Here is a 24,088-nt window from a genome sequence, read left to right as displayed (position 1 = left end):
CTGACTGATTACTGTATGGCCTGTAGATGGAGAGGAGGGAACATAGAGGGGAGCGTAGTACAAGATCCCCAACTCTGATTACTGTATGACCTGTAGATGGAGAGGAGGGAACATAGAGGGGAGCGTAGTACAAGATCCCCGACTGATTACTGTATGACCTGTAGATGGAGAGGAGGGAACATAGAGGGGGGCGTAGTACAAGATCCCTGACTGATTACTGTTTGGCCTGTAGATGGAGAGGAGGGAACATAGAGGGGGGCATAGTACAAGATCCCCAACTCTGATTACTGTATGACCTGTAGATGGAGAGGAGGGAACATAGAGGGGAGCGTAGTACAAGATCCCCGACTGATTACTGTATGACCTGTAGATGGAGAGGAGGGAACATAGAGGGGGGCGTAGTACAAGATCCCTGACTGATTACTGTTTGGCCAGTAGATGGAGAGGAGGGAACATAGAGGGGGGCGTAGTACAAGATCCCTGACTGATTACTGTATGTCCTGTAGATGGAGAGGAGGGAACATAGAGGGGGGCGTAGTACAAGATCCCTGACTGATTACTGTATGTCCTGTAGATGGAGAGGAGGGAACATAGAGGGGAGTGTAGTACAAGATCCCCGACTCTGATTACTGCACAGTCTGGTTTCCCAGCAGTGTGAGGCATGATGCCAGCAATCCGCCCCCACGTGACAGGTCATCACTGCCAAAAAAATGGAGCCCGATACAATTGCGTCACTCACAGCTGGGAAGTGTTCGGATTGTAAAGTGCAGCCTCAAGCAATACTGTTGCTGATATAGTGATCAGAGGATGCAGCAACAAAGGATTCAACCCAATTTTTTAAAATAATAAAAAAAAAAAAATAGACAAACTTAAAGCGCAGTCCCAGTCGCACTGTGAAAAAAATAAAAAGTCAGCAGCTACAAAAACTGTAGCTACTGACTTAAAATAACAGCCACTTACCTGTCTCACGATCCCGCGGTGTCCCCCCTGCAGCCCGTTTCACCAGACGCCCCGTGTTCCCGACGCTGTCATCTTCAATGTGGGCACCCAGCTGTACAGACTGCGAGTAGCACTGAGCTTCCCAAATGGCTCTGTAGTCTTTGAGGACCTGTCACGTGTCCCAGAAGACTAGGGGGAAAGATGGGGAGGACAACTTCCGCTTCTGATCGCCCAGGCCAAGGGTGTCAAACTACATATCATCGAGGGCCGTATCAGCATTATGGTTACCCTCAAAGGGCCGGTTGTATCTGTATGACTAGTTGTCCAGAGCACCCCCCCCCCTATTACATCAGATGTCAAGAATCCCACACCCTCCCTAACATCATCATGCACCCCCCTTGGGGGCAGAACTGGACAGCAGAAAGTGCCGGGTCTGGAGGAGGACCAGAGGAGGAGTGCAGTCAGTTACCAGAGTCTGCTGAATGCTGAGACAGAGATGAGGGGGTGCAGGGATGAGGAGGATTTGGCAGAGGAGTTCTATTCTCCTCTCTGCTGCCAGCTGCTGAGACAAAGTGGGGGCGGAGACCAGGGGATACCTGTAGAAAAGGTACAAGGGCCACATGAAATGGCCTGGAGGGCCAGATTCGGCCCGCAGGCCTTGTGTTTGACATCTGTGGCCTAGGCGATCACAGCGGAAGTAGGAGCGGGTACCTGTATTTTGGGTACCCACTCCCCCAAGGTGCCAATCCTTAACAGGGAGTGGGGGCCAGTCTCTAAAGTGGAATGTTTTTTTTTTTACTTGTCCGGTCACTTTAACCGACATTATCTGCAGACCTAAGTTCATTCTTTTGATCTGCAGATGAATGAACAGAAAGATACAAATGTAACAATATGTAGCTCTGTCTCTTTTTAAGATCGTGGTCCAGATCTTTGGTTAACCACTTTCACACACAAACACACACACACACCTGTCAATCACCGGGTCCTGGCTGATGATTACTCTCTGGTACCTGGTGATTGAGGAGAATTACCAACGTAGGGAGAGAACTGTAAGTAAACAATACAGTTCTCTCCCCTGTCAGCTCCTGCACACTGCTTTGTGTGGCTCTGCATAGCACAGCCATAAAAAGCAGTGTGCTTACAGTGAATCCCACGCACAGCCCACAGTAAAACAGAACTCAGTTAACCCTTTGATCGCCCCACATGTTAACCCCTTCCTGCCCAGTGCCATTAGTACAGTGTCATGGCTTTTTTTTTAGCATTGATCACTGTATTGGGTGTCACTGGTGAAGTCAGTGACACCAAGTCAGTTCCCCCCAGTGTCAGTGGTGTATTTAATCATTGTGCTGCCCTAGGCAACACAAACATTGGGCGCACCACCCCACGGGCGGCAGAACAACTCCCAGCCAGGGATGTCTTCAATATTGACTGGACCCTGGTCGAACATTTTCTTGCCCCCCCATGGAATATTGTTCCCCACCCCAACATCACCAAAAACAAACAAATATATACTTTTCTAAAAAAAAACTTTAGTAATGAAAACAAAGAACAAGTCCACACTCGCTGATTAGTTGCTAGAGGTAACTGCACATCATTATTGTCTCATCCTTTGCGTCAGTGGGAGGAATAGTGCCCCGTCCTTGGTGTCAATGGAAAGAATAGTGTCCAATCCTTGGTGTCAATGGAAAGAATAGTGTCCAATCCTTGGTGTCAATGGAAAGAATAGTGTCCAATCCTTGGTGTCAATGCAAGGGATACTGCCCCATCATTAGTGTCATTGGAAGGAATAGTTCACCACTATTGGTGTCAGTGGAAGGACTGGGGCCTCGTCATTGGAAGGAATAGTGCCCCGTCCATCCTTGATGTCAATGGGAGGAATAGTGCTCCATCTTTGGTGCCAATGGAAAGAATAGTGTCCAATCCTTGGGGCAGTATTCCTTGCACTAACACCAAGGATTGGACACTATTATTTCCATTGACACCAAAGATGGGGCACTATTCCTCCCACTGACACCAATGATGAGGCCCTAGTCCTTCCACTGACACTAATGGGGCACTATGCCTTTGACTGACACCAACAATGGGGAACTATCCCTTCCACTGACACCAATGATGGGGCAGTATTCCTTGCACTGACACCATCATTGGTATCAGTGGAAGGGATAGTCCCCCATTGTTGGTGTCAGTCAAAGGTATAGTACCCCATTATTCATGTCATAATGGTGAACTATTCCTTCCTATTACACGAATAATGGGGGACTATCCCTTCCACTGACGGTGTCAGTGCAAGGAATACTGCCCCATCATTGGTGTCAGTGGAAGGGAAAGTCCCCCATTGTTGGTGTCAGTCAAAGGCATAGTGCCCCATTATTAGTGTCATTGGAAGGAATAGTTCACCATTATTGGTGTCAGTGGAAGGACTAGGGCCTCATCATTGGTGTCAATTGAAGGAATTGTGCCCCATCCTTGGTGTCAATGGAAGGAATTGTGCCCCATCATTGGTGTCAATGGAAGGAATTGTGCCCCATCATTGGTGTCAATGGAAAGAATAGGATTGTACACTATTCGTTCTGTTGACACCAATGATGGGGCACAATTCCTTCCATTGACACCAAGGATTGGCATGATTCTTTCCATTGACACCAATGATGGGGCACTATTCCTTCCATTGACACCAATGATGAGGCCCTAGCCCTTCCACTGACACCAATAATAATGAACTATTCCTTCCAATGACACGAATAATGTGGCACTATGCCTTTGACTGACACCAACAATGGGGGACTATCCTTTCCACCGACACCAATGATGGGGCAGTATTCCTTGCAATGACATCATCATTGGTGTCAGTGGAAGGGATAGTCCCCCATTGTTGGTGTCAGTCAAAGGTATAGTACCCCACTATTCATGTCATTGGAAGGAATAATTCACCATTATTGGTGTCAGTGAAAGAACTAGGGCCTCATCATTGGTGTCAGTGGGAGGAATTGTGCTCATCCTTGGTCTTAATGGGAGGAATAGTGCCCCATCATTGGTGTCAATGGGAGGAATAGTGCCCCATCATTGGTGTCAATGGGAGGAATAGTGCCCCATCATTGGTGTCAGTGGGAGAAATAGTGCCCCATCATTGGTATCAGTGGGAGGAATAATGGGCAATCATTGGTGTCAGTGGGAGGAATAGTGCCCCATCAATGGTGTCAGTGGGAGGAATAGTGTCCCATCATTGGTGTCAGTGGGAGGAATAGTGGGCCATCATTGGTGTCAGCGGGAGGAATAGTGCCCCATCATTGGTGTCAGTGGGAGGAATAGTGCCCCATCATTGGTGTCAGTGGAAGGAATTGTGCCCCATCATTGGTGTCAGTGGGAGGAATAGTGCCCCATCATTGGTATCAGTGGGAGGAATAGTGCCCCATCATTGGTATTAGTGGGAGGAATAGTGCCCCATCATTGGTGTCAATGGAAAGAATCATGCCCATCCTTGGTGTCAATGGGAGGAATCATGCTCAACTGTTATCAGTGGAACGAATAGTGCCCCAAGGGCTGCATAAAGGCAATCAAAGGGCCACTACTGCACAGGCCGTGGTTTGGAGACCACTGCTATGTCTGAAACAAAATGCTCAGCAGCGGAGGACACATCTCTGATTATTACGGAGACTGAGGACCGTAGAAGACCTGAGCCTCCATTAGTTCCCTGAGAGGTCTTTCAGTTGAAAGGAATCCCCCTTTAATTATTACAACATACAGATAATGAAAACAAAGTGCTTTATTCCAATACACATTAGTGCAACAAAAGTATAACACAGAGTAGGAAAGAACGAGGACCTGTAATAGTGCAAACAATTATTATTCCCTATATAGTAATCGCAGCACATCTAACTTTGGTATCGCTCACAGATACAGGAGCGGAGTACAAAGGCACAAAACTAGTCAGGCAATAAATGGAGATGCAGCGACATTCCTGGAAGGTTCCAGAATCCAACAGGAGCAGCCTTCCGCCATCTTGGTTCCTCCAGACGTCTCCTCTTACAGGCCGAATGCTTTGGGGTCCACGGAGGATTTCAGCAGCTTGTTCCCGGCTCTGACCAACTCACCCAGAGAGGAACCTGAGGACACATCAAATGTCACTTTTATCTATTCCGGGGAGCCGTGTAATGGGGGGGTAAATTAATCACTTCAGGTCCGGACACTTCCCCCCCCTTCCAGTCCGGACACTTCCCCCCCCCTCCAGTCCGGACACTTTCCCCCCCCTTCCAGTCCAGATACGTTCACCCCCTTCCAGTCCAGATACGTTCACCCCCTTCCAGTCCGGACACTTTACCCCCCCTTCCAGTCCGGACACGTTCACCCCCTTCCAGTCCGGACACGTTCACCCCCTTCCAGTCCGGACACGTTCACCCCCTTCCAGTCCGGACACGTTCACCCCCTTCCAGTCCGGACACGTTCACCCCCTTCCAGTCCGGACACGTTCACCCCCTTCCAGTCCGGACACTTTCCCCCCCTTCCAGTCCGGACACTTTCCCCCCCTTCCAGTCCGGACACTTTCCCCCCCTTCCAGTCCGGACACTTTCACCCCCTTCCAGTCCGGACACTTTCACCCCCTTCCAGTCCGGACACTTTCACCCCCTTCCAGTCCGGACACGTTCACCCCCTTCCAGTCCGGACACTTTCATCAAATTATCATTTAAAAAAATTTAACCATAGTGACACTGTACTACTTGTGGGGGGGTGATGAAGATTTTCTTTCTTTTTTTACACCGATTGCTTTTACACCCATAAAGGCTGTAAAAGCAATCATTTCTCCTTCTCTCTGGCTGCATTCTTGCAGCCATTGAGAAATACTGTGTGAGCTGTGATTGGTCACAGCTTGTCACATGGTGCAAGGCTGTTGTGAATAGCCCTGTACCATGTGACCTCTGTGATTATTCACAGATTTCACACGTAGTAAGCAATAATGTCACAAGTGACATCTTGTTTACTACTATTCATGTGATCACTGATTGGCCAGTCAGTGATCACATGATCGGGACCTCACACAGAGGTCCCGTACAGCGATCGGTGTTCTGCTGTGTCCGACGGAGTGCGCACAGGCAATGGAGGCAAATGGACGTTTAGAAACGTCCACCCGCTTCGGCAGCGCTCCCGTCCGGCCGTTTATCTACATGGGCCGGACAGGAAGTGGTTAACAATATCATTTAAATGGTCTTTTGAGAATTATCAAAGGCATAGTTTACCATAATAATAATAATATTGTGATGTGTTTGTAGATAATAAACTGCAACTTTGACCAAAGTTGAATAATTTGCTTATGGATGAGGATGGACATCGCTCAAACCGAACCCCAGGAGTCAGAGAAGAATGGGATGTAGTAGGATGGCCACGCCCCTGACACATTTCACCCCGCCCATAGGGGGCTTGGTCACAGAGGCTTGGTGAAGGAACAGCCCAAGAGCTGTGTATAGCATCATTGGCCGTGGAAGCCGGAGTGTACACAGGTGATGTGAGGAAAGGGTAATGAACAGGGACGGACTGACAACTCATGGGGCCCCCGGGCAAAAGAGGATCATGGGGCCCGTGTGTCCTTGCCGAAACTCAAAAAAGCCTATGAAAAAGGTACCAGGGGCATCTCACGGGGCTCCCTACTGACCCTGGGCTCTCAATAGGGGATTATGGGGCCCCGTGTCCTTGCCGAAACTCAAAAAAGCCTATGAAAAAGGTACCAGGGGCATCTCACGGGGCTCCCTACTGACCCTGGGCTCTCAATAGGGGATCATGGGGCCCCTGTGTCCTTGCCCAAACTCAAAAAAGCCTATGAAAAAGGCACCAGGGGCATCTCATGGGGCCCCCTACTGATCCTGGGCCCTCAATAGGGGATCATGGGGCCCCTGTGTCCTTGCCCAAACTCAAAAAAGCCTATGAAAAAGGCACCAGGGGCATCTCATGGGGTCCCCTACTGACCCCGGGCCCTCGGGTAGTGCCCGAGTTTCCAAATGGTCAGTCCGCCCCTTGTAATGAAGAAAGAATGAAGAAGTCTTGAACAAGCATTGGTTTGACATAGGAAAAAAGTGTGTTTAAACATGAAAAGAAAAAAATGAAACAACTGGAATTTAAAGAGATTGAGAAAAAGAATAAAAGTGAAAATAAAAATGAAATCAGTAAAAATTAAAAATTCAAATAAAAATAAAGAATGAAAAAGGAAAAAGGAATGATGCTATACTACAGTAGATCTTGGGCTGTTCATTCGCTAAGCCTCTGTGACCAAGCCCCCTATGGGCGGAGGGAAACACGTCAGAGGGTGTGGCCAGAGTGATGGCTGAGGCCATCCTGTTCTTCTCGGAGTCCTGGGATCCGGTTTGAGCGGCGTCCATCCTCATCTATGCCACCAAGTGTCTGGAGTTACTTGGGACGCGGCTCCCATCTTTCCTTCTTTGATAGAAAATGAGGATCACCCCGCCGACAGCCTTGAAAAATTCTTGAATAATGTCCTTGCACTAGGTGTAGGTAATAAACGTACCTTCCGAAGCCTGACTGAAAAAAACTCCCAGAGATGGCATCTTCCTGCTCTGTCTTGTTACCAGGCTGTTGCTAAGACACTCCCAGCTGTTGCTGCTCATCCCTACCAGGGGCGGACTGACTATTTGGGTACTCGGGCACTGCCCGAGGGCCTGGGGTCACTAGGGGGCCCCATGAGATACCCCTGGTACCTTTCATAGACTTTTTTTGGGTGTGGTTTGAGTGTGGGCTTGGGCACAGGGGCCCCATGATCCCCTATTGCCCAGGGGGGCCCATGAGTTGTCAGTCCACCCCTGATCCCTACCATCACAGGTGTGAGCTCACAGACGCTGGGCTCAGAGCTACTATATCAAATGCATGTGAGGGGTTTTGTATTAGAGAAAGGGCTCACTCCTTTTGACGGTGGGGGTGAGCAGTAACAGCTGGGAGTGTCTTAGCAACGTCCTAGCGACAAGACATGCCGGGATGTTACCATCTCTGGGAGTATTCCAGTCAGGCTTCAGGAGGTACGCAAATGGCCGACACCTATAAGTAGGGCGTTATTCAACTTTGGTGAAGGCTGCACAGTTTGTTTTTATCTACAGATGCCCCTTACCTGCGTAGGAGGTTTTTGGGAAAAGGTGAACTATGTGTTTAAGGTGAACCCTGGACCAATAGGAAAGACTCACCTTATAAACAGCATTTTATTTTTTAACCACTTGCCCTCCAGTTGTACAGCCTAAGGGGGCGGGGGCTGTTTTAAAGAGAGCTTTCTTTTTAGGTGCTCGTGTGTACCCTCTACTGGGAGAGAGAGGGAAATGCAGCACAATAATTGTGCACCATGGTGCGCCACAGGGAAGTGCTTCACGTGTTGACCACTAGAAGTTAATGGGCTGCCTTAAAGAGGACCTGTAATGTGAAAACCGATCCTAAAACAAGGCAAGAGGAGGGAAAAGGGATCAGTATTACTTGCGGTCGATCTTTTCCCCATTGCGGACTTATCAGGTCTTCTTCTGCACTGGGACTCTGTGTTAGAGGACTCCTCATGTCAGTCCCCTCCCCACTACAATGATGGTGATCTGATTAATCTCTTGCTGACCACCTCCTGTTGGAGTACGGTGGCAGAGCAGCTCTTCTGTGCCAGATCAAGTATCTAGTATGTGATCCGGCACTTTTGGGTAGGGCCCCCAGCTCACCAGCTGTTGTCAGGGTCCTGTCCACAGCAGAAGTTCTGGAAGAACTGGCATGTCTGCCAGTACTCTGCATGGCCGCAGGAGGCCACACCAGCCTCAGTCTGGTGCCAGACAGCCTTTATAAGGAGGCTCATCACTTCCTCAAGTTGCTGGATGATCTCTAGCTCCCCGTGCCCTGTGACGTTGACCCGTGATTTCTGGTTACTGACTCGGCTTGCTCCTGGACCCGTCTACTCTGCTTTACCACTGATCTGACCTTGGCTTGGCTTACAGATATTCTCTCTCGCTCGCTCCTCTGGGTATGACCTCAGCTATCCCATCTGACTACGTCTGCTCTGATTCCCACCTGGTACCTGACCTTGGCTTGAACCGACTACCAGTAAACACCTAAATTCTGGAAGGGCTTGCATACCTCGCACAGGCGCCTCCTGTCTGCAGACCTATCTCCGTGCACCAGCTGTGCTTCTCAGTAGACCACCAACCAGCACTCCTACAGACAACCTGTGCAACTTTGGGCCTGACTCCCGCTGTCCCACTCTCAGGGGAGTCCAGAACTTAGCCCAAGGGAAGCCCTGCCTCCATTGGCCTCCATCACCAGGTACGTGATAGCTGTGCTGTGATTAGTCACAGCACAAGCCGATTAGTGGGCAATAATTGACCACTGTTACCCGCTGACTGGCAGGGTGGAAGACAGGGCAGAACTCTGTTAATGTAAACAATACAGATCTCTGTCCTGTCAGTGGGCATGTGCTGGTTTTGGTTTCCCTGCAAAACAGGGAATACAAACAGTCACATCCCTTAGTGAAGGCACCTCACAGTACCCGCAAACACTGGTTAGGCACACATTTAACCCTTTGATCATCCTGGATGGAGCAGGGAGCTTTCTCCACCGACAGAACACAATGTTAAATTCTAGAGACTAGCAGGGAGCGATTGCATGCTAAAAAGCCAGCAGGCTGGTTGTACCCAAGTCGATCAATGGATTGACTTGGGTACAATCAGCCTGCCTATAGATGGATTGAATCTTGGCCTGGTCCAGGGGCGGACTGACAACTCATGGGGCCCCCGGGCAATAGGAAATCATGGTGTCCTTGCCAACACTCAAATCACACCCAAAAAAGCCTGTGTGTTTAGCAGGGGCATCTCATGGGGCCCCCTACTGACCCTGGGCCCTCGGGCAGTGCCCGAATGCCCAAATGGTCAGTCTGCGCCTGGCCTGGTCCCTGCTGAACTAGCCAAGATTCGATCCATGTATGGTGGGCTTTGATAAATTGCAAATAATTTTGGTTGCATGATTGCACTACTAATTGTATTTGTACTCCTGACTTCGGGCTAATGAAGAACCATTTACATAGAAAAAAAAACAGGATTAGTAACTAAAAGGGAAAAATCTCTCAAAGCGATGTCACTGTAGAAACAAATTAGAATTTTCTGTACGGGAGTCATATTGTCAAAAGGCAGATTCTGATTGGTTAGTGATGGTACTGCAGTTCACACTCAAACACTTACCTGCTTTAGCCCTGACCCAGGAGACGGCCTTCCCCTCCAGCAACTCCCACTCATCTCTCTGATCCAGACATGTGGCGTGAAGCCAGATCACTGCCAGGACCGTCACCCACACCGACACCTCCACGTTCTGCAGAGGAGGGAAGGAAGAGTTTATTATATAGGGCCTGAATGGTTACATATCTGTCTAGATGGGGTGACTAAGCCCTTGTGGTAGATGGATAGATGGGGTGACTGAGCTCTTGTGGTAGATGGGGTGATTAAGCAGTTGTAGATGGGTAGATGGGGTGATTAAGCTCTAGTGGCAGATGGGGTGATTAAGCTCCTGTGCTAGTTGGGTAGATGGAATGATTAAGCTCTAGTGATAGATGGGGTGACTAAGCTCTTGTGGTAGATGGATAGATGGGGTGATTAAGCTCCTGTGGTAGATGGATAGATGGGGTGATTAAGCTCCTGTGGTAGATGGAATGATTAAGCTCTTGTAGTAGATGGGTAGATGGGGAGGTTGAGTTCTTGTGGTAGATGGGTAGATGGGGTGATTAAGCTCTTGTGGTAGATGGGTAGATGGGGTGATTAAGCTCTTGTGGTAGATGGGTAGATGGGGTGATTAAGCTCTTGTGGTAGATGGGTAGATGGGGTGATTAAGCTCTTGTGGTAGATGGGTAGATGGGGTGACTAAGCTCTTGTGGTAGATGGAATGATTAAGTTCTTGTAGTAGATGGATAGATGGGGTGATTAAGTTCTTGTGGTAGATGGACAGATGGGGTGATTAAGCTCTTGTGGTAGATGGATAGATGGGTGGTTGAGTTCTTGTGGTAGATGGAATGATTAAACTCTTGTGATGCATGGGGTGATTAAGCTCTTGTGGTAGATGGATAGATGTGGTGATTAAGCTCTTGTGGTAGATGGATAGATGGGGTGATTAAGCTCCTGTGGTAGATGGATAGATGGGGTGATTAAGCTCCTGTGGTAGATGGAATGATTAAGCTCTTGTAGTAGATGGGTAGATGGGGAGGTTGAGTTCTTGTGGTAGATGGGGTGATGAAGCTCTTGTGGTAGATGGGTAGATGGGGTGATTAAGCTCTTGTGGTAGATGGGTAGATGGGGTGATGAAGCTCTTGTGGTAGATGGATAGATGGGGTGATTAAGCTCTTGTGGTAGATGGGTAGATGGGGTGATTAAGCTCTTGTGGTAGATGGGTAGATGGGGTGATTAAGCTCTTGTGGTAGATGGGTAGATGGGGTGACTAAGCTCTTGTGGTAGATGGAATGATTAAGTTCTTGTAGTAGATGGGTAGATGGGGTGATTAAGCTCCTGTGGTAGATGGGGTGATTAAGCTCTTGTGGTAGATGGATAGATGGGGTGATTAAGTTCTTGTGGTAGATGGACAGATGGGGTGATTAAGCTCTTGTGGTAGATGGATAGATGGGTGGTTGAGTTCTTGTGGTAGATGGAATGATTAAACTCTTGTGATGCATGGGGTGATTAAGCTCTTGTGGTAGATGGATAGATGTGGTGATTAAGCTCTTGTGGTAGATGGATAGATGGGGTGATTAAGCTCCTGTGGTAGATGGATAGATGGGGTTATTAAGCTCCTGTGGTAGATGGAATGATTAAGCTCTTGTAGTAGATGGGTAGATGGGGAGGTTGAGTTCTTGTGGTAGATGGGTAGATGGGGTGATGAAGCTCTTGTGGTAGATGGGTAGATGGGGTGATTAAGCTCTTGTGGTAGATGGGTAGATGGGGTGATTAAGCTCTTGTGGTAGATGGATAGATGGGGTGGTTGAGTTCTTGTGGTAGATGGGTAGATGGGGTAATTAAGCTCTTGTGGTAGATGGGGTAATTAAGCTCTTGTGGTAGATGGAATGATTAAGCTCTTGTGGTAGATGGAATGATTAAGCTCTTGTGGTAGATGGATAGATGGAATGATTAAGCTCTTGTGGTAGATGAGTAAATGGGGTGGTTGAGTTCTTGTGGTCGATGGAATGATTAAGCTCTTGTGGTAGATGGGGTGATTACGCTCTTGTGGTAGATGGAATGATTAAGCTCTTGTAGATGAGGGTGACTGAGCTCTTGTGGTAGATGGAATGATTAAACTCTTGTGATGCATGGGGTGATTAAGCTCTTGTGGTAGATGGATAGATGTGGTGATTAAGCTCTTGTGGTAGATGGATAGATGTGGTGATTAAGCTCTTGTGGTAGATGGATAGATGGGGTGATTAAGCTCCTGTGGTAGATGGAATGATTAAGCTCTTGTAGTAGATGGGGAGGTTGAGTTCTTGTGGTAGATGGGGTGATGAAGCTCTTGTGGTAGATGGGTAGATGGGGTGATTAAGCTCTTGTGGTAGATGGGTAGATGGGGTGATTAAGCTCTTGTGGTAGATGGGTAGATGGGGTGATTAAGCTCTTGTGGTAGATGGATAGATGGGGTGGTTGAGTTCTTGTGGTAGATGGGTAGATGGGGTAATTAAGCTCTTGTGGTAGATGGGTAGATGGGGTAATTAAGCTCTTGTGGTAGATGGGGTAATTAAGCTCTTGTGGTAGATGGGGTAATTAAGCTCTTGTGGTAGATGGAATGATTAAGCTCTTGTTGTAGATGAGTAAATGGGGTGGTTGAGTTCTTGTGGTCGATGGAATGATTAAGCTCTTGTGGTCGATGGAATGATTAAGCTCTTGTGGTAGATGGGGTGATTAAGCTCTTGTGGTAGATGGAATGATTAAGCTCTTGTAGATGAGGGTGACTGAGCTCTTGTGGTAGATGGATAGATGGGGTGACTAGGCTGTTGTGGTAGATTCCCTTTTAATGAGCGTGCATCAGTCTGAACTGCAGTTTAATCACATGGCAGCCCACTTTTTTTAACCACTTACCTACTGGGCACTTTTACCCCCTTCGTGCCCAGGCCAATTTTCATCTTTCAGAGCAGTCATGGGTGGCTCTGCTGGGCACTGATCATCAGTGCCCTGATGATCAGTGCTGATCTGTTCTGTGACAATTGCCAGTTATCGACAGCACTTTCCTCACGCTGTGACAGTGTGAGGAAAGTGCTGCCGATAACCGGCAACTGTATTTACTTTGTGATCAATGGCATCATTGGACACAGCTGATCACGTAGTAAAAGGCCACTGTGATTGGCCTTTCACCACATTATGTGATCAGCTGTATCCATAGGGTACAGTGATTACAGAAATCGCCGGGTGCGCGCCACTGGGGGAGTGCGGGAGGGCGTGTCCTGGGGGGACATCATATGACCCACTCCCAGAACTGGACAACTGCGCTGTAGCCGTCATTCGGCTTTGGCAAGTGGTTAAGGTTCCATTCACAGCTGACCACACGGGGGGTTTCAACTCCACAAAGCAAACAACTGAAACCTGGTGAGCTACCTAGCTATGGTTCAGCAGCACCGGTGCTCTCTATGGTTTCCCAGACCATGGGTTTTTCTAGCTCACTCAGCCTTGGTTTTAGGACCTCACGGCACAGGCCCCAAGTTTGCTCACTGTTCCAGAGACTTCCAGATTCCCTCTAGGCCCTTGGTGTCATTAGCCACCTCATCTTTCTCAACCTCCCAGACCCGCTCTTGGTCTACTAGACCCATGTAACTGCCTCAGATTTCCCAGTCTTGTGCCAAGGAATCCCCCCAACAAGGGATGCAGTCTCCAGCAGGAGCTCTCCTGACAGGGCTCCTCCAAAATAGGAGCCCTGAGCTTAGATGAGGTTTGACATACAATGACCCTGCATACCTCTGCACAGGCTGAAGGCCTCCAGTGAAACTCAAGCAGGAGATTGAAGGTTCCTTCCCACCCAAGAAGCTTCAGAACCTCCAGGGCCGGTCCATACCAGAATGCAGTGCGGGAAAGGCGTCTCTTGTGCCAATACATTGTAAACGGCACCCCAAAGGTAGACCACAATTGCGGGATGTTTACGGGAACCAGATCGCATGGTACCCCAGTATCAAGTAATTTGGTGCGGCGTGTTTACTTCTTACGGTCAGAAATAAAGTATAAAATTTAAAAAATTATATTCTCAGGTAAATATAAAATATTGGACTTATGGTCAGTAACACAATACCTGGTCAGGGTTCCCAGCCTTTATGTCTGCCTCAGATATTCCCAGGACAGCAGAGATGTTGGGGGTCAGGTTCCAGGATCCATCTGCGTTCTGCAGGGAGATCAGCCTCACAAGAGGGGTCTCTGCTGGGACAGGGGGTGGGGGTGGTTCTAACAGGGATAAAAAACAGACAATCAAAATAATAAAGTAACAATTGTTAAAAGTAAGATATAACGTGGCTACAGAAAAGAATCACCCCTCCTGCCCCTTTAAAATACTGCTTTGCACCCTGAAATGAAATGAAGACAGACACAGTTTGTGTTTCATTCAGCTGTATTTACTCAACCTATAACTTCTAAGTGAAATATATTTTTAAGGGGGGAGTGATGCTTTCTTATACCCTAGTATATGAAAACCTACCTTATAGTTCATAAAACAGATAAAGCGATCTAAACCCAGAACTATAATATACTGTATATAGGATTACCACTGTGTGTATTTTATATATATATATACATACTCACACACACATAGGGACATGGACACAATTCTAACATTTTTGGCTCTATACATTACCACAATGGATTTGAAATGAAACAAACAAGATGTGCTTTAACTGCAGACTGTCAGCTTTAATTTGAGGGTATTTACATCCAACTCAGGTGAACGGTGTAGGAATTACAACAGTTTGCTTATGTGCCTCCCACTTGTTAAGGGACCAAAAGTAATGGGACAGAATAATAATCATAAATCAAACCTTCACTTTTTAATACTTGGTTGCAAATCCTTTGCAGTCAATGACAGCCTGAAGTGTGGAACGCATAGACATCACCAGACGCTGGGTTTCATCCCTGGTGATGCTCTGCCAGGCCTCTACTGCAACTGTCTTCAGTTCCTGCTTGTTCTTGGGGCATTTTCCCTTCAGTTTTGTCTTCAGCAAGTGAAATGCTCAATCGGATTCAGGTCAGGTGATTGACTTGGCCATTGCATAACATTCCACTTCTTTCCCTTAAAAAACTCTTTGGTTGCTCTTGCAGTCTGCTTTGGGTCATTGTCCATCTGCACTGTGAAGCGTCCAATGAGTTGTGAAGCATTTGGCTGAATATGAGCAGATAATATTCCCGAAACACTTCACAATTCATCCGGCTGCTTCTGTCAGCAGTCACATCATCAATAAATACAAGAGAAGCAGTTCCATTGGCAGCCATACATGCCCACGCCATGACACTACCACCACCATGATCACTGATGAGGTGGTATGCTTAGGATCATGAGCAGTTCCTTCTCCATACTCTTCTCTTCCCATCACTCTGGTACAAGTTGATGTCGGTCTCATCTGTCCATAGGATGTTGTTCCAGAACTGTGAAGGCTTTTTTACATGTCGTTTGGCAAACTCTAATCTGGCCTTCCTGTTTTTGAGGCTCACCAATGGTTTCCATCTTGTGGTGAACCCTCTGTATTCACTCTGGTGAAGTCTTCTCTTGATTGGTGACTTTGACACACATACACCTACCTCCTGGAGAGTGTTCTTGATCTGGCCAACTGTTGTGAAGGGTGTTTTCTTCACCAGGGAAAGAATTCTTCGCTCATCCACCACAGTTGTTTTCCGTGGTCTTCCGGGTCTTTTGGTGTTGCTGAGCTCACCGGTGCGTTCCTTCTTTTTAAGAATGTTCCAAACAGTTGTTTTGGCCACGCCTAATGTTTTTGCTATCTCTCTGATGGGTTTGTTTTGTTTTTTTAGCCTAATGATGGCTTCACTGATAGTGACAGCTCTTCGGATCTCATCTTGAGAGTTGACAGCAACAGATTCCAAATGCAAATAGCACACTTGAAATGAACTCTGGACCTTTTATCTGCTCATTGTAATTGGGATAATGAGGGAATAACACACACCTGGCCATGGAACAGCTGAGAAGCCAATTGTCCCATTACTTTTGGTCCCTTAACAAGTGGGAGGCACATATGCAAACTGTTGTCATTCCTACACCGTTCACCTGATTTGGATGTAAATATCCTCAAATTAAAGCTGACAGTCTGCAGTTAAAGCACATCTTGTTCGTTTCATTTCAAATCCATTGTGGTGGTGTATAGAGCCAAAAATGTTAGAATTGTGTCCATGTCCCAATATTTATGGACCTGACTGTATATATATACACACACACACACACATACATATATATATATATCATGCAAACACACACGTGTGATTTTGCACACCCGTGCCTCCCTGTAGCAGTACTTCTGCTATAGGGCGGCGCAGAAGCAGTTACATTTCTTACACAGGCATCCCAGTTCCTATTGATGTCATAATACCTCCAGAACTACATCCCCCTAAAAGCCCTTTCCCTATGCAGTGTGCGGTAGGCAAGGCAAGGGCAATGTATGTATGGATCTGGGTCGGGGTGGGGAGGGCAGAGACGGGTGAAGATCTGTAGTTCAGCAGGATAGAACAAGGGGAGGGGCTAACTATGGATTCCAGGGTTGTCAGCCCCAGCAGGAATTTAGAAGCTCTCTGGATTTCAGGCAGATCATCGGGTATATTTCTGTACTTGAAGAGTTTACACGGATAAAACATGGGGAACATGCATGTATTGCAGAGATATATTTTTTTTCTTGCCGTACACTGCCGAACCTGTGTAGCACCCTCCTGGCCTAGGATGCCAGGCAAATGTAGTTTGTTGGCTCCTACCATGGTGAAGGGAGCAGTGATTGTTTGCTCTGGTCTGTGCAGGGTTTGGAAGGATGAGCATTTGATTGCTTTCCCCTGCCTGTACAAGAAGCCTCCATAGGGAGGGAGATTGAAATGACCGGCCTGAATATTTATGATGCCCTAACCAATCCCTGAACAGGAGTGTCCAGAAAATGGCTGGGGAAGTGATAAATAGTCTGGAGCCCTGGAGGGAATAAGAGAGATTCTATTCTGTTCATTAAAGAGAGATTCTATTCTTTTCATTCATTCAAGAGATTCTATTCTGTTCATTCATTCAAGAGATTCTATTCTGTTCATTCATTCAAGAGAGATTATATTCTGTTCATTCATTCAAGAGAGATTCTATTCTGTTCATTCAAGAGAGATTCTATTCTGTTCATTCAGGAGAGATTCTATTCTGTTCATTCAAGAGAGATTCTATTCTGTTCATTCATTCAAGAGACATTCTATTCTGTTCATTCATTCAAGAGAGATTCTATTCTGTTCATTCAAGAGAGATTCTATTCTGTTCATTCAAGTGAGATTCTATTCTGTTCATTCATTCAAGAGAGATTCTATTCTGTTCATTCATTCAAGAGAGATTCTATTCTGTTCATTCAAGAGAGATTCTATTCTGTTCATTCAGGAGAGATTCTATTCTGTTCATTCAAGAGAGATTCTATTCTGTTCATTCATTCAAGAGACATTCTATTCTGTTCATTCATTCAAGAGAGATTCTATTCTGTTCATTCAAGAGAGATTCTATTCTGTTCATTCAAGTGAGATTCTATTCTGTTCATTCATTCAAGAGAGATTCTATTCTGTTCATTCATTCAAGAGACATTCTATTCTGTTCACTCATTCAAGAGATTCTATTCTGTTCATTCATTCAAGAGATTCTATTCTGTTCATTCATTCAAGAGAGATTCTATTCTGTTCATTCATTCAAGAAAGATTCTATTCTGTTCATTCAAGAGAGATTCTATTCTGTTCATTCAAGAGAGATTCTATTCTGTTCATTCAGGAGAGATTCTATTCTGTTCATTCAAGAGACATTCTATTCTGTTCATTCAAGAGATATTCTATTCTGTTCATTCAAGAGAGATTCTATTCTGTTCATTCAAGAGAGATTCTATTCTGTTCATTCAAGTGAGATTCTATTCTGTTCATTCATTCAAGAGAGATTCTATTCTGTTCATTCATTCAAGAGACATTCTATTCTGTTCACTCATTCAAGAGACATTCTATTCTGTTCATTCAAGAGACATTCTATTCTGTTCATTCAAGAGACATTCTATTCTGTTCATTCAAGAGACATTCTATTCTGTTCATTCAAGAGACATTCTATTCTATTCAAAATTAGAATTTCAAAAGACAGCTATATTCATTTCACTATATTCTAATCTATTCATTTTTTTCTAATATGTTTTTAGTCTATTCTTTTCTATTCTATTTTATTCTATTCTCTTCGAATTTCAGAAGATGGATATATTCTTGTTATTTTATTATATTCTTTTCTATTCTATGCTTTTATTTTTATATTCTATTCTAATTATATTAGAATTTTGGAGGACAGCTATATTCTATTTTATTCTAATTTTTTCCTATTCTATTCTATTCTCTTCGAATTTCAGAAGATGGAAATATTCTTGCTATTTTATTCTCTTCTCTTCTATGCTATGCTTTTATTTTATTCTATTCTAATTATTTTCAAAAGACAGCTATATTCTATTCTTTTTTTTTCCTTTTCTTTTCTATTCTATTTTAATTTTTTTCCTATTCTTTTCTATTCTCTTCGAATTTCGGAAGAGGACTATATTCTTGCTATATTATATTCTCTTCTATTCTATTTTTTCTATTATTTTATTTTATATTCTAATTCTTTTGGAATTTCGAAAGACACCTGAGCATTTGATTGCTTGGCCCTGCCTCTAAAAGAACCTTCCATAGGGAGGGAGATTTAAATGACCAGCCTGAATATTTATGATGCCCTAACCAATCCCTGGAGAGGAGTGTCCAGAAAATGGCTGGGGAAGTGATAGTCAGTCTGGAGCCCTGGAAAGATTAAGAGATTCTATTCTATTCATTCAAGAGAGATTCTATTTTATTCAAAATTAGAATTTCAAAAGATAGCTATATTCATTTATTATATTCAAATGTATTAATTTTTTCTATTCTTTCTATTCGGTTTTTAGTCTATTCTTTTCTATTTTATTCTATTCGAATTTCTGAATATGACTATATTCATATTTTATTATATTCTCTTCTATTCTATACTTTTATTTTAATTTATTTTCTATTCTAATTATTTTCTAATTTTGGAAGACGGCTATATTCTATTCTAATTTTTTTCCTATTCTTTTCTATTCCATTTTATTCTATTCTCTTCGAATTTCAGAAGATGACTATATTCTTGCCATTTTATTATATTCTTGCCTATGCTATGCTTTTATTTTATATTCTGTTCTAATTATTTTCGAATTTTGGAAGACCGCTATATTCTAATTTTTTTTCCTATTCTTTTCTATTCTATTTTATTCTATTCTCTTCAAATTTCAGAAGATGACTATATTCTTGCTATTTTATTATATTTTCTTCTATTCTATGCTTTTATTTTATTCTATTCTAATTATTTTCGAATTTTGGAAGACAGCTATATTCTATTTTATTCCATTCTAATTTTGTTCCTATTCTTTTCTATTCCATTTTATTTCAGAAGATTACTACATTCTTGCTATTTTATTCTATTCTCTTCTATTCTTTTATTTTCTATTCTATTCTAATTATTTTTGAATTTTGGAAGACAGCTATATTCTATTTTATTCTATTCTAATTCGTTCCTATTTTTTTCTATTCCATTTTATTCTATTCTCTTCGAATTTCGGAAGATGACTATATTCTTGCCATTTTATTATATTTTCTTCTATGCTTTTATTTCATATTCTAATTATTTTTTAATTTTGGAAGACTGCTTTATTCAAATTTTTTTCCTATTTTCTATTCTATTCAAATTTCGGAAGATGACTATATTCTTGCCATTTTATTATATTTTCTTCTATTCTATGATTTTATTTTATTCTATTCTAATTGTTTTTGAATTTTGGAAGATAGCTATATCCTATTGTAATGTTTTTCCTATTCTTTTCGAATTTCGGAAGATGAGTATATTCTTGCTATTTTATTATATTCTCTTATATTTTTTCTATTCTATTCTTTTATTTTATTTCATATTCTAATTCTTTTTGAATTTCGAAAGTCAGCTGAGCATTTGATTGCTTGGCCCTGATTCTAGAAGAATCTTCCATAGGAAGGGAGATTTAAATGATCAGCCTGAATATTTATCATGCCCTAACCAATCCCTGGAGAGGAGTGTCCAGAAAATGGCTGGGGAAGTGATAAATAGCCTGGAGCCCTGGAGGGATTGAGTCGGGTTGGGGCAGCCTATGGACGGTCAAGTTGTCCTTTGAGGTCTCATCTGTGGTAGAGTTGAGAGCCTGAAGCAATCTTTTTGAGGAGCTGGATGTTGGACTTCACCATAGGGATCGAGGATGGTCTCCCTCGTTGAACTGAGGTCCAGGGGAAGCTGGAAGGCGTGCAGTTGTCCTGGGGACTTGTGGGTAATGACTCTGAAGTGATCCCTAGGGACTGTGTACTTTTGGGGTGGAAGGGCCAGACGTAGCTATGGACTGAGGTGGCTCTCATAGGGTCTCAGAGTACTGGCCATTCCCTTGCGTCCTCGGGAGACCCTCAAGTAGAGCGTCCTCCTATTATTGTGCAGCGTTTTGGAGTACCCCACGCCCTAACTCGCCCGTCCCCACAAGCACCAGTCCGTACACACCGGCTCCGATAACCCGGTCTACGGGGATGTCTCTTTGCCATGTATTGCTTGCAGAACTTTTGATAGGGTTAGGCCAGGGGTGGGTAACTGTGGCCCTCCAGCTGTTGGTGATCTACAAGTCCCATCATGCCTCTGCCTTTGGGAGTCATGCTTGTAACTGTCAGTTTTGAAATGCCTCATGGGACTTGTAGTACTACTGGAGGGCCACAGTTGCCCACCCCTGGCCTAACCCTTTACCTACCAAAAGTTCTGCAAGCAATACCTGGCAAAGAGACATCCCCCTAGACCGAGTTATCGGAGCCGGTGTGTACGGACTGGTGCTTGTGGGGACAGGCGGCCTTTGTACTACTAGGGAAGAACCAGCTATTACCAGTGGCCCCTACGTGACATTGTAACCGGGAAATAAAGACGACTCTTTCTACCTTCCATTGCCACATCGTCACAGACACCGCCAATTGAACTGAAATACGGCATAGGTGCTGAGATATCTGAAAGTGAACCTAAAACACAACAGAAAGAAAAAAAGTTCTATTTTATTCTATTCTTTACAAAATTTAAATTTCGGAAGACGGCTATTTTTTTTTATTCTATTCATTTTTTCTATTCTATTTTATTCTATTCTTTTTGAATTTCGAAAGACAGCTATATTCATTGTATTCTATTCTAATCTATTCTTTTTTTCTATTATCTTCCATTCTATTCTGTTTTGGTCTATTCTTTTCTATTCTATTCTTTACAAAATTCAAATTTACAGAAGACAGCTATATTATTTTTTATTTTATTCTATTTCTTTCTAATCTATTAATTTGTTCTTTTCTAATCAATTTGCTTTTTTCTGTTCTTTTTCTATTCTGTTTTATTCCATTCTATTCGTTTCAAAATTTGCATTTCGAAAGACAGCTATATTCTTTTTATATTATTCTATTAATTTTTTTTTTCTATTCTATTTTATTCTTTTCGAATCTCAGAAGATGGCTATATTCTTGTTATTTTATTATTTTATTGTCTATGTTTTCTATTCTATTTCTTTTCGAATTTTGGAAGACAACTATATTCTATTTTATTTTTATTTTTCCCTATTTTCTATTCTTTTCTAGCCTGTTTTATTCCATTCTTTTCAAAATTAGAATTTCAAAAGACAGCTATATTTATTTTATTCTATTCTAATCTATTTGTTTTTTTCTATTATTTTCTATTCTGTTTTTAATCTATTCTTTTCTAATCTATCCTCTTCGAATTTCGGAAGGTGGCTATATTCTTGCTATTTAATTATATACTCTTCTATGCTTTTATTTTATATTCTATTCTAATTCTTTTCGAATTTTGGAAGACAGCTATATTCTACTTTATTCTATTCTAATTTTTTTTCTATTCTATTCAAATTTCGGAAGACGGCTATATTCTTGCAGTTTTATTATATTCTCTTCTATTTTTTCTATTCTGTTCTAATTCTTTTTGAATTTCGAAAGACAGCTATATTCTTTTTTTATTCCATTTGTTTTTTTTCTATTCTGTTTGGTTTTATTCTATTCTTTTCTATTTTATTCTATTCTTGGCTTTCGGAAGATGGCTATATTCTTATTTTATTATATTCTCCTCTATTCTATTCTTTTATGTTATTTTCTATTCTATTTTAATTTTTAACATTTTGGAAGACAGCTATATTCTATTCTATTCTATTCCATTCTAATTTTTTTGTTCCTATTCTTTTTTATTCTCTTCGAATTTCGGAAGATGACTATATTCTTGCTAATTTATTATATTCTCTTCTATTCTTTTATTTTATTCTACTCTAATTATTTTTGAATTTTGAAAGACAGCTATATTCTATTCTATTTTTTTTCCTATTCTTTTCTCTTCTATTTAAATTTTTTTCCTATTTTTTTCTATTCTCTTCAAATTTCGGAAGAGGACTATAGTCTTGCTATATTATATTCTCTTCTATTTTGTCTATTCTATTCTTTTATTTTATATTCTAATTCTTTTCGAATTTCGAAAATTTCAAATTTCAATGACTATATTCTTGCTATTTTATTATATTCTCTTCTATTCTATTTTTTCTATTCTATTCTATTCTTTTCTATTCTATTCTAATTATTTTCGAATTTCGAAAGACAGATGAGCATTTGATTGCTTGGCCCTGCCTCTAGAAGAAGCTTCCATAGGGAGGGAGATTTAAATGACCGGCCTGAATATTTATGATGCCCTAGCCAATCCCTGGAGAGGAGTGTCCAGAAAATGGCTTTATTCTATTCTCTTCGAAATTCAAAAGACAGATTATATTCTGTTTTATTCTAATCTGTTTTTCCTATTCTTTTCTATTCTGTTTTATTCTATTCTTTTCAAATTTGGAAAGAAAGCTATATTTTTATTTTATTTGACTTTATTCTATTAATTTTTATTATTTTCTATTCTATACAAAATTCAAATTTCGGAAGACAGCTATATTATTTTTATTTTATTCTAATATATTAGTGTTTTTTTTTTTTCTATTTTTCACAAAATTCTAATTTCAGAAGACGGCTTTATTCTTTTTAATTTTATTATATTATCTTCTATTCTATCTTTTCTATTTTACTCTTTTGTTATTTTCTATTCCATTCGGACTTTCGAAATTTGAATTTTGTAAAGAATAGAATAAAACAGAATAGAAAAAAATGAATAGATTAGAAAGGAATAGAATAAAAATAATATATCACCTGCATGTGTGGGTTTTTTTTTTCTGCATATCATTTATCAAGTATATGTATATCTGTGTTATTTATATGTGATTATATTATATATAAGGGTTTACTATTTGCACCATTTGAGTTAGCAGATGTTTAGCACTGCACTACTTTGATAATAAAAATAATACAGCTGTCTTCCGTAAATTTGAATCTTGTAAAGAATAGAATAAAATAGAATAGGATAGAAAAGAATAGACCAAAACAGAATAGAAAATAGAAAAAATTAATAGATTCGAATAAAATTAATATAGCGGTCTTTCGAAATTCCAAAAGAATAGAATAAAACAGAACAGAATGAAAAAAAATAATATAGTCGTCTTCTGAAATTTTAATTTTGCAAAGAATAGAATAGAATAGAAAAATGAATAGAATGAAATGAATATAGCCGTCTTTCGAAATTTGAAAAGAATAGAATAAAAAAGAGAAGAATAGAAAAAATTAATAGAATAAAATAAGGGATTAAGGGTTAAGGGATTTTCCTTCTTGAAGGTCAGCTTTTCTTTATTGTACTCTAACCGAGCCCCTTGATGCTTGGTCACATGACGCTGATCAGCAATGCCGACCTCATACAACTACCACCCCCCCCCCAGCAGTGTACAATGACATACCTGGCATGGCCATTCCGTGCCCTACTTTTCGTGGTCCTCCTCCACCTGTAC

At 42.5% G+C, this 24,088-nt stretch overlaps 1 protein-coding gene across 4 annotated transcripts in view; it reads right to left on the bottom strand.

The window, feature by feature from the left end:
• Positions 1-4,684: 4,684 nt before the first annotated feature.
• VWA5A (von Willebrand factor A domain containing 5A) overlaps positions 4,685-24,088 on the bottom strand; it is a 134,112-nt gene continuing 114,708 nt past the window's right edge. For 2 of the 4 annotated variants that reach the window (XM_089659789.1, XM_089659791.1), the window contains 3 exons: positions 14,194-14,342; positions 10,131-10,257; positions 4,685-5,042 (listed from right to left, as the gene is read on the bottom strand). In XM_089659789.1, coding sequence (XP_089515915.1) covers positions 4,963-5,042; positions 10,131-10,257; positions 14,194-14,342 — 356 coding nt within the window. In that variant the 3' untranslated portion in view covers positions 4,685-4,962. Of the gene's footprint in view, positions 5,043-10,130; positions 10,258-14,193; positions 14,343-21,122; positions 21,201-24,037; positions 24,083-24,088 lie in introns of all 4 variants that reach the window. The other 2 variants (XM_089659790.1, XM_089659787.1) reach the window with 2 other exon arrangements.

Source organism: Staurois parvus, unplaced genomic scaffold (assembly GCF_062004578.1).
Source record: "Staurois parvus isolate SC_StPar_1 unplaced genomic scaffold, SC_StPar_1.0 ptg001190l, whole genome shotgun sequence".
NCBI classification, from domain to species: domain Eukaryota; kingdom Metazoa; phylum Chordata; class Amphibia; order Anura; family Ranidae; genus Staurois; species Staurois parvus.
Note: the sequence above shows the minus strand (reverse complement) of the source record. Positions and strands in the feature narration are given on the sequence as shown.